At 35.1% G+C, this 10,254-nt stretch overlaps 1 protein-coding gene across 1 annotated transcript in view; it reads left to right on the top strand.

Annotated features, from left to right (window-relative positions):
* Nucleotides 1-2,257: 2,257 nt before the first annotated feature.
* The window catches only part of LOC145293300 (PGAP2-interacting protein-like), a 127,261-nt gene continuing 119,264 nt past the window's right edge, over nt 2,258-10,254 (top strand). Inside the window, exon 1 of the mRNA XM_080139931.1 lies at nt 2,258-2,725. Coding sequence (XP_079996057.1) covers nt 2,671-2,725 — 55 coding nt within the window. The 5' untranslated portion in view covers nt 2,258-2,670. The remainder of the gene's footprint in view (nt 2,726-10,254) is intronic.

The following is a 10,254-nucleotide window of genomic DNA, read 5'->3' as shown; positions in this document are numbered from 1 at the left end:
ATTTATTTTTACAGAAATAATTTATACTAAAAAAAAATATTTTTTAATATAATAATTTGAAATAAATAAATGGAAAATAATATAAATAAATAAATACTTAACATTTATAGGATAGGTGAGAGTCAGTGTTCACAAATTCATAATCGGGATCTATTGATTTTTAAGATGAAGGTTGCAGGTGCAAGAATCTCTAGAAATCGAAGTAGTAGAGTATCACCAGGACCGTTAAAGGTAAATTTAACAAGATCTCTGATTTACAGAAGGCTTCTACCAAATCACATCCCCACCTATATAAAATAAAAAGATGTGAATAACTTTGGAAAAATAATGACATCTGACAAAGAAAGTATCCTGTACATCTATAAGGCCACCATTCGCCCATGTATGGAGTATTGTTGTCATATTTGGGCTGATGCATGTGCTACTAGTCTCTCGCTCCTAGACAAGGTTCAAAAGAGAGTCACCAATATGATAGGTCTTGAACTGCAATCTAAACTTCAGCCTCTGTTCCATCGACGAAATGTAGCATCCCTCTGCCTGTTCTACAAGTACTTTAATAGTGCTTGCTCTGACGAACTGCAAGCACTTGTACCCTCTCAACGTAAATACCCCCGACCAACCCGACAAGCAGCTAAATCCCACCTCTTCACAGTAGAGATCCCTAGATGTAAAAGAGCCTTCTACTCCAGTAGTTTCTTCCCCAGAACCGCCAGACTTTGGAATTCCCTTCCGGGTTCCTGCTTCCCCAACTGTACTGACATGCAGAAGTGTAACGTGAACCAACATCTTGCTGCTCAACTCCCTACATAGTACACCTGTAGCTTATGTCCCTGATAGTAGCCCTCTATATCAAAGTGGTAACATGCCTTGTTTGGGGTGAAAATGTAAAAAAAAAAATTTTTTTAATCGAAATCGTTGTATTGGGATGAAACAACATTTATTTACATGTTTAAGAAACAGTAATTCAAATCGTTTCAATGTTAAGGTTTTTGCAACGAATTTTCATTAGTCTTTGCTAATAAGTATCTCGTGGAAAAGGCATAAGGTTTATGATTACTGATTTTTATGAATAGAGGGACACACATGGTTATTTTCTGAAGGAAGAAAGTCATTAAGCTATGTAAGCGTGACGCGCGTGCGTGCGTGTTAAGAAAACAGTAGTTTGTTGAAAAGAAGAAATAATTCTTGTTTGATATTGTAACTTTCCATGGTGAGAATTTAAGGTGCATGATGCATGCAAAGTCATGTTGGGTAATTTTAACCCTCCAAAAGGATTGAATCTGGCATATGCGCTGTGGACGGACAGCGGTGATGTTTACTACATCTTGGACTGATTTGATTTTCGCAGGCAAAATCTTATATAGGCGAGTTTTAGAACATTCCAGTCTGTCTGTTGTATTACTGCACGTGGAGTGTAACAGTTTCTTTATCGCATGTATGCGAATGGGAAAATTACGACATTGTGTCTTTGCGTGTTCTTCATACACGTGTGTGTTGGAAACGGTGATTGCTATGAAAATGTCTCTACTGCAGATTTGTTCCGGCCGTTTGTAGCAGTTGCTATACATTGTTTTAAAAAATATACAAATTTTTTTACGCATAATAAATTTTGAAAAAATAAATGTAATGAAAAAAAAATGATCAGTTTTTCAAATTTCATTAAACTATAGGTAAATTTTTACGACGTGCCCCAACTTATTATAAACACCCCAACCTCCCCAAGTTAAGAACGGCTTTCGAAATAAACACTTACGCACACACCTCGAAAGCCGTTCTTAACATGAAGAGGTTAGAGGGTGTTTATTTCGAAAGCCGTTCTTAACATGGGATGGGTGAGGGTGTTTATACTACGCTGGGCCCTGGGGCAGATCGTAAACAATTAAATATGAATCCAGTAGATGAGATGATGTTCCTATTTACAATGCCTCCCCACGGAACAGAGTTAGACACCAGGGTCGTTTTTTAACGTGGAGAAAAGGAACAAAAATAAAAATTGTCTCAGTCGTGAAGAATTTTTCCTCCACCGACAGAGAACAAGTAGATGATGTTGGCAAATGTAAAGGAACGTCATATAGTGGGGTTGTTAGATTGAGTAACACCGTTTACTTCGGACAAAATCCAAAGCCGGAAGTAGCTTGGATCGATAAACATGCTCGATTACAAAAAAAAAAAAAAAAAGAAAAAAAAGAAGACTTTTGGATATCACCGGACGTAGGGAAAGATAATAAAGCCACGCTGTATATTGCGAGTTAACTGTATTGTATCACGTGACCTGTGAAGCAACATTAAACAACACCGTTTTTAATATCGCCGTCCCTCCATGCTCGTTCGGTTTACAAACGTTTTCGTCTTACAGATGAAAAATGCCTCATATTCTGTCAGCGTATAATCCATCCTGCACATGAACATTTAATTTTATCTTAAAAAAATAAATAAATAAAAGCTTATTTCTTATTACTAGACGAGCAATACACTTTTCTTGAGGAAGGGTAATAGCAACCACAACAGCAGTCCATGATCGCCATATACGTTGGCGTCAAAAATTGAAAATAAAACATATTCGTCCTCGATAGTTCATTACGTAAACTATTTTTCACTATTTAAAAAACAGCAAAAGAAAATAAATAACGGATCTTACTGACATTTTTTTAAAACTGTTAATTAAAAAAAATGGAGTCGTACTCGTGTGGTCTGATACGGCGACTCCTAAGAGAGACCGTCCACGGTAAGTTCTGTTAGCTTTTTTCTTCTTTTTAGTGTTTTCTTCGGGATTATAAATTATTGAATCATTTTATACTAATTTTCTTATTTCACTCTCGCTTAAATAAAACAAACTCAGTACACGTATAATAAAATTTTAAAAAATGCGCCATGTGGGGATTGGTATGTTTACGGGCTCGGCGTTTGGGTTTCAAATTCTGTCAAATTTATTGCTTAACTTTCACAAATTTCCATACAAATACAGAATGGTCCTAACGAAGATTCTGGACTTTGCTGAGACTTACAGACAATAAATTGCGTCGATAAATGTTTGGAAAAACCGACTCATTTTCGTCAGTTTATTTTGGCAGATTTGTAAGCCACCCCCATCTGTTTGCCGCAACTTCTTTACGTTCTAATATTTCGTAACTATACCGAATTTCAATTTATCAGCCGCCCTCCGGCTCCATTGACAGTTCATTAGGTTTGTATTACTATACGCATAGATTCGAAAAAGTTGTCAAAAAACAAATATATAACAAATAAATGTTATCAAAGGCAAGATAAGTTACTTTTCTACCAAACTGGATATATTTTTCGTGTTTTTATTCCATGTAACATGTTTATTCAGCTCGAAAAACATAGTGTTTACCGATGTATTGGAAAATTCAAGATGGCGCATCACTCCCTCTTTAACACGGTAAGTTTGGGAAAAGGTGTTATAAATAAAAAAAAAAAACTAGAAAAATACTATTAAAAATCCGCCGAATATATGTCAACCTATGTCACGGTAACATATATTGAGCGAGTTTTTAACAGTATTTTATCCAGTTTTTTATTTATAACACCTTTTCCCAAACATACCGTGTTAAAGAGGGAGTCAGACGCCATCTTGAATTTTCCAATACATTGGTAAACACTGTATGGTTTTCGAGCTGAATAAACATTGAATAAAAACACGAAAAATATATCCAGTTTGGTAGAAAAGTAACTTATCTTGCCTTTGATAACATTTATTTGTTATATATTTGTTTTTTGACAACTTTTTCGAATCTGTGTACAGTAATACAAACCCGTGCAACATGTTTATTCATCTCGAAAAAGATGTATTGGAAAGTTAAAAATTGCGCCCGACTCTCTTTGACACGGTAAGTTTGGGGAAATGAGTTAAAAATTTAAAATATGCAAAATATTGTTAAAACCCCACCGAATATATGTCAGCCTATGTTACGGTAACATATATTGAGCGAGTTTCTAACAGTATTTTGTCTAGTTCTTTATTTATAACTCCTTTTCCCAAACTTACTGTCAAAGAGAGTCGGGCGCCATTTTAAATTTTCCAATAAATACTGTTTTTCGAGCCGAATAAACATGTTACAGTAAATAAAAACACTAGAAAATTATCCAGTAAGGCAGAAAAGTAACTTATTTTGCCTTTGATAACATTTATTTGTTATATATTTGTTTTTGACAACTTTTTCGAATCTGTGTGTACAGTAATACAAACCCACCTAGTCATTTTAAATGTCAGTGTTAAGATGGAAAGTAAAACTTTATTTAAAAAAAGGGCTGTACGCGAGTACCCACCCCGTAAATGTTTTTTTTTTTTTAATTTGACGATTTATCATTAACAAATTTGGAAAAAAATAAACTTAATGACTTTTAAGGGGGTTCACTATCTCGTTATAACGTTCTACTTTATTGCTACCTGATTTACTGTCCTTTTTTTTTTTTTATCCATGTGTCACGCGATTAGAACATCTTCAGTCATTAAATTTTTTTTTTTTTTTTTTTTTTTGCTAATATGATTAAGTTTGCAATCTATGATAATCGTCGGAAAACTCTTTAAAAAAGGAGGATGAAAAACACATTTTAGCGAGTGGGCACTCTCGTACAGGTCCGCCAAAAAAAAAAAAATTAAACAAAATCATTATTTCTGAGCAAAAATACAAATTTTTTGCAAAAATTAAACGTTTGTGCTTATGCACTTACGTTACCGTGCTATTTTTTAAAATAGTATTTTCAAGTTCAGTTGAAGTTACACGATATCTTTTCTAAAATTGTTAGATGAAAGGGTAAATGTTACCTTACGCTACAACAGAACACCGACCACGCTAGTATGAGCCCCTGGACCTTGAGACTATTTTGTGCCATTTCACCGCCTTTGGTAGTGTTTTTCTTACATGATACGTTCGCGTGCGAACGGGCGCAGGAATCTTCAAGCGATCATTTCAAATAGTTTTTTTTTTTTTTTTAAATGTTGTTTATTTATTTTGTCTTACGTAGTTTTAATGATTTTTAATGATCTAAAAAGTTTTCACGAGAGGTTTTCAAAAACATAACCACCAAACATTTTTATATTTTTCGTTCTTTTTTGGAGTTGGGGGTATTCAATTATAAGACTTGTGTAGTTTAACAGGTGCTTCTGCAGTTTAATTAACCATTTTTTCGTAAGTAACACGCCGACATTTACCATTTCGCGCGCCCCAGCACCACCACCGCCCCGCTACTCGCTCCCCAAAATAAACAATTTTTGTGAAATGGTAAATGTCGGCGCGTTACTTACGAAAAAAATGCTTAATTAAACTGCAGAAGCACCTGTTAATCGAATACCCCCCACCAAAAAAGAACGAAAAACAAATGTGTTTGGTGTTTGTTTTTGCAAACCGCTCGTGAAAACTTTATTTTTTAATTCCCCCCCCCCCCTCCAGAACATAGAATTTTCTAATTTTCAAAAATACATTATAGCACTTTTGGGGTGGAAAAGTTAAAATCAGCTGAAAAAGAAATAAAACAAAAGGAAAGCATCCAAGTTGGGGAGAGGGGGGGGGTAATTTGTTTTTTTTTTTTTTTCCAGGAGCATAGAATTTTCAAAAAGTAACACGAAAAAGCGGTTAACTAAACTCCAGAAGCACATATTAAGCCAAAAACAAAAAAACAAAAAAAAAAATGAAAAACAATGTTTGGTGCTTATGTTTCTGTAAACCGCATTAAAAACTACGTGAGACAAAAAAAAAAAAAAAGCCCCCCCCCCCATTTATTGTACTTTTCTTCAGTAGTAAATAATTAAAAAATGTCAGTCCGTAATTTTTTTATTGATACGCCATGTGAGAAGGCAGTTTGATTGGTGAAGCAAGCCGTCGTTTATGCTGCAGCGGCAGCGCAAGCTGCAAAATGGTGGAAAGTAGTTCGTGGGTTCAGGGGTTAATACCATGCAAACGGTAAATTTGTCCCAAGTTTGACTATCAGATTCGTTGTCAGCGACCTCAATTACTATATAAAAAAAAAAAAAAAATTAAATTAAGTGGTCGGTGTTCTGTTGTAGCGTATCTGGATATTTACCGAAAATGGAGTGATTTTCTGTTAACCCACATTTTTAATTCGTGATTGTTTTGATATCTTTCCGCTCTATTAATCGCTTATTCTTTGTTTTGTTTTTGATAGGCTTTGGTTACAGCATAAATTGATTAATTTTATAGTTGCAATGATTTTTTTTTCTTTGTTATATCTATGCGTACACCACTTGCGATCTAATTCGTTATTGCGTGAAAAGACTTTCGAAATTATGAATTAATTGGGGGCAAATAACGCAGAGCCAGAGAGGTCTGAAATTCGACCCTCATTTTTAGTTTGGGAAAAGTTAAGTCACGTGGTACTCGGTCGACGGTGTCACAGCAAATAACAGGACAGCATGGCGCTGTCTGTACCCTCCTCCCACACAAAAATATAACAAATAAACACTGCCAGATGCAAGATAAGTAACTTTTCTCCCGACCGGAATAAGTTTTTAGGTTGCTTATGTCTGTTAATGCGCTATTTTTTTTTTTTTTTTTTAATAGTATTTTAAAGTAAAATTAAATTTTTACGATATTTATTTATTAAATTGTTAGATAAAAGTACAGAATAGTTACTTAACATTATCATGTTAAGTATGGTTTTCTAAATAACGTTATTTCAGTATGGTAACATAGATATGAATGTATCGTTTTTAGTGTTTTTATTTATTTGAAGGTATTTTTAAAGTTTTTCAAGTAGTGCCGAGTTAAAATAAAATGGTGGAAATTCTTTGGAATTTAGGGTACTGTGAGATATTATCTCACCTCGGTTTTGCCCTTGGCAGAATGAACAAAAAGCAATCAGAAATCACAACAGGCTCACCTTTTTAACCTTTTTCTTTTTTTTTTACACAGGCATCACCACATTATCAAGGCCAAGAGGCCACTCAAGGATAATTAAAGAGTGTACAGTAGAAATTGGAAAATATAGTAATCATTAGTAATGAAAATTCGGTAAATTTGTTAACTTATATGGAACGGCTCATCAAGAACTTGTTTACGTTAGACTTGAAGACAACCATATTGTGGTCAATCGGAAAGCAGGAAAATGGAAGACAATTCAATGTAAATTTTATTAAAGTAAAAAAAAAAAATCCAAATTGCAAAAGATTTGCCATCTTTAACTTTCTGCTGGACAGACCTGGTAACACCCGTAAGGGTAGTAGTTCATGGTTATCTTCATGCTTGCAGGATTCAAGACTTCATGATGTTTGAAGAATAGTTGCAACGAGTGATGCCTTCCAAGGATGAATGCTGCAAGTCCAGTAGTCATCATGGAGTTCACCATAAATAACCATCCGAATGGCGGACAAAGGACAAGTCAAAATGTAGACCTTAAAATCGTCTCGGAGAGACATTATATAAATAATGATGAAAGTCAATCAAATCTTAGAGCACAACGGTGTACGAAGAATATATTTGCCCGCCATAAAGGCATTGGTGTTTGCAAATGATAACATTTCACCCTACATTAATACGTCTCAAAGAGACAAAAGGGTTTGAGGTTCCATGCCTCAGATAAGGAGATGAGTTTTCATGTCCATTCGACTTGCTGTCTTTTTGAAAACTGAGGCGACCTGCAACATAAAAATAGCGCCAAAAATATGACTTGCCAGTAAATAACAATCAATCTGATAGGTCCAAACAAAATCTCACGGTGCATAACGTAAACAAGTTCTTGATGAGCCGTTCCCCTTAAGTAATCTAATTTACCAAATTTCCACTACTAATAATTACTACATCACTGTCCCATTGGCCACTGTACATTTATTAATCCTTATTCTCGAGTGGCCTCTGGGTCTTGATAAGTGGTGACTCCTTAATAAATAAAAAATAAATAAGTCACTAAATTACTGTGTGAATGGATATTAAGAAAGAAAAAAAAATCTGAAGACATTAAAAACGTTTTTTTTTTTTGGTGGGGGGGAATTATTTAGAGTTAAAATCCATTGAGAAATACACACTTGAAACATGCAAGCATTAAAGAATAAGTCCTCCAATATGGCCGTTTCATTTGAATATCTTTGACATATTGGGTCACGTGACTCAATATGTCCGACCTTGCATGTAATCTTATCGAACATTTTTACCCTCATCAGAACTGTTTTCTGTGAATAATTATTTTTCTACTTTATCGTTTTCCATAATTGTTGGATATTTTACTATTTGTGACATGGCAATTATGTAGGTGCCATTTGTTTTACTTGAAATTTAATATTTTTTCGTTATTATAATATAGAAGCACCGGATAATTTGTAATTTCAACTAATGTTTACATAAAAAAAAAGAATTAAATACTGAAAGAATATTCAGCAAAATTGTTTTGGTCCATTTCGTATCATCTGCAATAAAAACAAAATGCGTATGTTCACTGTTTTATAAAAACAAAATGGCGACCACTGAAAACCATTACTCAAAGATTACATTGGATAAAGGACAGTCATTAAATTGCAGCATGAGTTGATTTTGCGAAAAGAATTTTGTGTGGGTATTAATTTTCATTTTATATTACATTTTGAGTTAAAATATATTGAAAAACACGTTTTTATATCAGGAAATACACACTTGTAATCTCTAAACATTAGATAAGTTTTTCACTACGGCGGCCACCTTTGGGCTTAGGTTTACATATGTCTCAAATATCTTTAAAAACTGTCGTTTGCAAGTGTTTAGTTAGTACACATCAACACTTTTACCCCAATTAACGCATACGGCTGATCTATATAAAAATTGGAACGAAGAATAATTTAAAACAATCTCAATATTTCTCAACATTTGGTTTGCAATATAATTCTAACACCTTCGAACACCATTCTGCAAGTTTTCCTTTATTCTATTTTAAATTATTTTTTTTATAACTCATTAAAAGACCACTTATTTTCCCGTTTCAAGTTTTCTATCCATTAACTTGATAGACATCCATTTTGGAAATATGCCAGTGTGTCGGCTAATTTACTAATTTATTTTTAGATTCCAAAAGTTTATTTTGTACTCTATCAAGGCAGGAAAATGTGCTCTCTGAAGTTTCTTTCCCAGCTGTGTCGGCAATATACCATTTTAGGACATATTTGACACTTGCATAGGTAGCAGATTTCATCTGGAAGTATTTTCTGGAGTGGGTGAATGATCCAAACAATTTTCCAACAAATTTGACTTGATATATAGCTTTCATTTTAGATCTTGGATGAAAGTCAGTTCTAAGGTACTTTTGTAAGGAGAGAGCCACTCATTTTAGCTGGGGCAAAATGGGATCTGAGTGTTGGTAGTTAAGGGAGAAAAAGGCTGGGTTTTAGAACTGTAACAAGCCACATTTTACCCGACTGCATTACACACTCATGGTCTGAAGAGAAGGAATAAGCAAAAGCTTGATCACTTTAAACAGTTGTTTGTGTTACATTGGGATGGGAAGCTGGATAGACTGGTTTTTACCATGCATTGCTGTAAGAAACTACAGAGTCGAACGCTAAATTTGTCGCCCTAAAGAAAACACTGCAGCTTTATTTTAAAACATTTGTTAAAAAAAATCAATTCAGCTAACTTGATTATGTAGTAGAGCTGACATCTATTCAATGTAGCCGCCTTCAGCCTCAATTACTACCTTGATACAGGTCCAGAACTGGGAGCATATCTTGTTCACAAACGCTGGCAGGAGCTCGACAGATGGCGGCGATCAGGCTGGCTTTGATGTTGTGGGAGGTCATGTTGATGTTCTCGACGGTTGACTAAATGAAGTAGTCCAGTAGGTTCAGGATGAGCGACCAATGAGAGAACGGTACAAAGTCATAGCACTCCTTCTGGACTTGGGACGTGGGGTAGCGCTGAGTCCTTCTGCCACACCCAGGGTCTGCCAGCAGCCACCCGATTGCACCAAGAGGTCACCACACTCTTCAACACATCAGGTACACTTTGGTGTTGACCTCAAAGATGTGAGGTGGCATGATGTGGCCCTCACTTGAAACCACACCAAAGACGATAACCGTGGCTGGAAACTTTGTTTTCATTACCCTGGACACGTCTCTGTTATTCATGGCAATCCACTGATGCATTTTGGGGGTGCTGGCAATGGTCCTGTTATCATAACTTGGATCACTAGAGAGCATGAGTTGTACAGCAGCACATCTCCAATCTTGCTCGTTGAATACTGTATCACTTTCAGACATGATAGAAGGTTCCTATCGCTCTTGGAATTTGTACAAAACTGACCAACTAATAGATGGTC

The sequence above is a fragment of the Euprymna scolopes genome, chromosome 14 (genome assembly GCF_053919585.1).
Source record: "Euprymna scolopes isolate OS-2025 chromosome 14, ASM5391958v1, whole genome shotgun sequence".
NCBI lineage: Eukaryota > Metazoa > Mollusca > Cephalopoda > Sepiida > Sepiolidae > Euprymna > Euprymna scolopes.
This window is presented reverse-complemented; position numbering and strand designations above follow the sequence as displayed.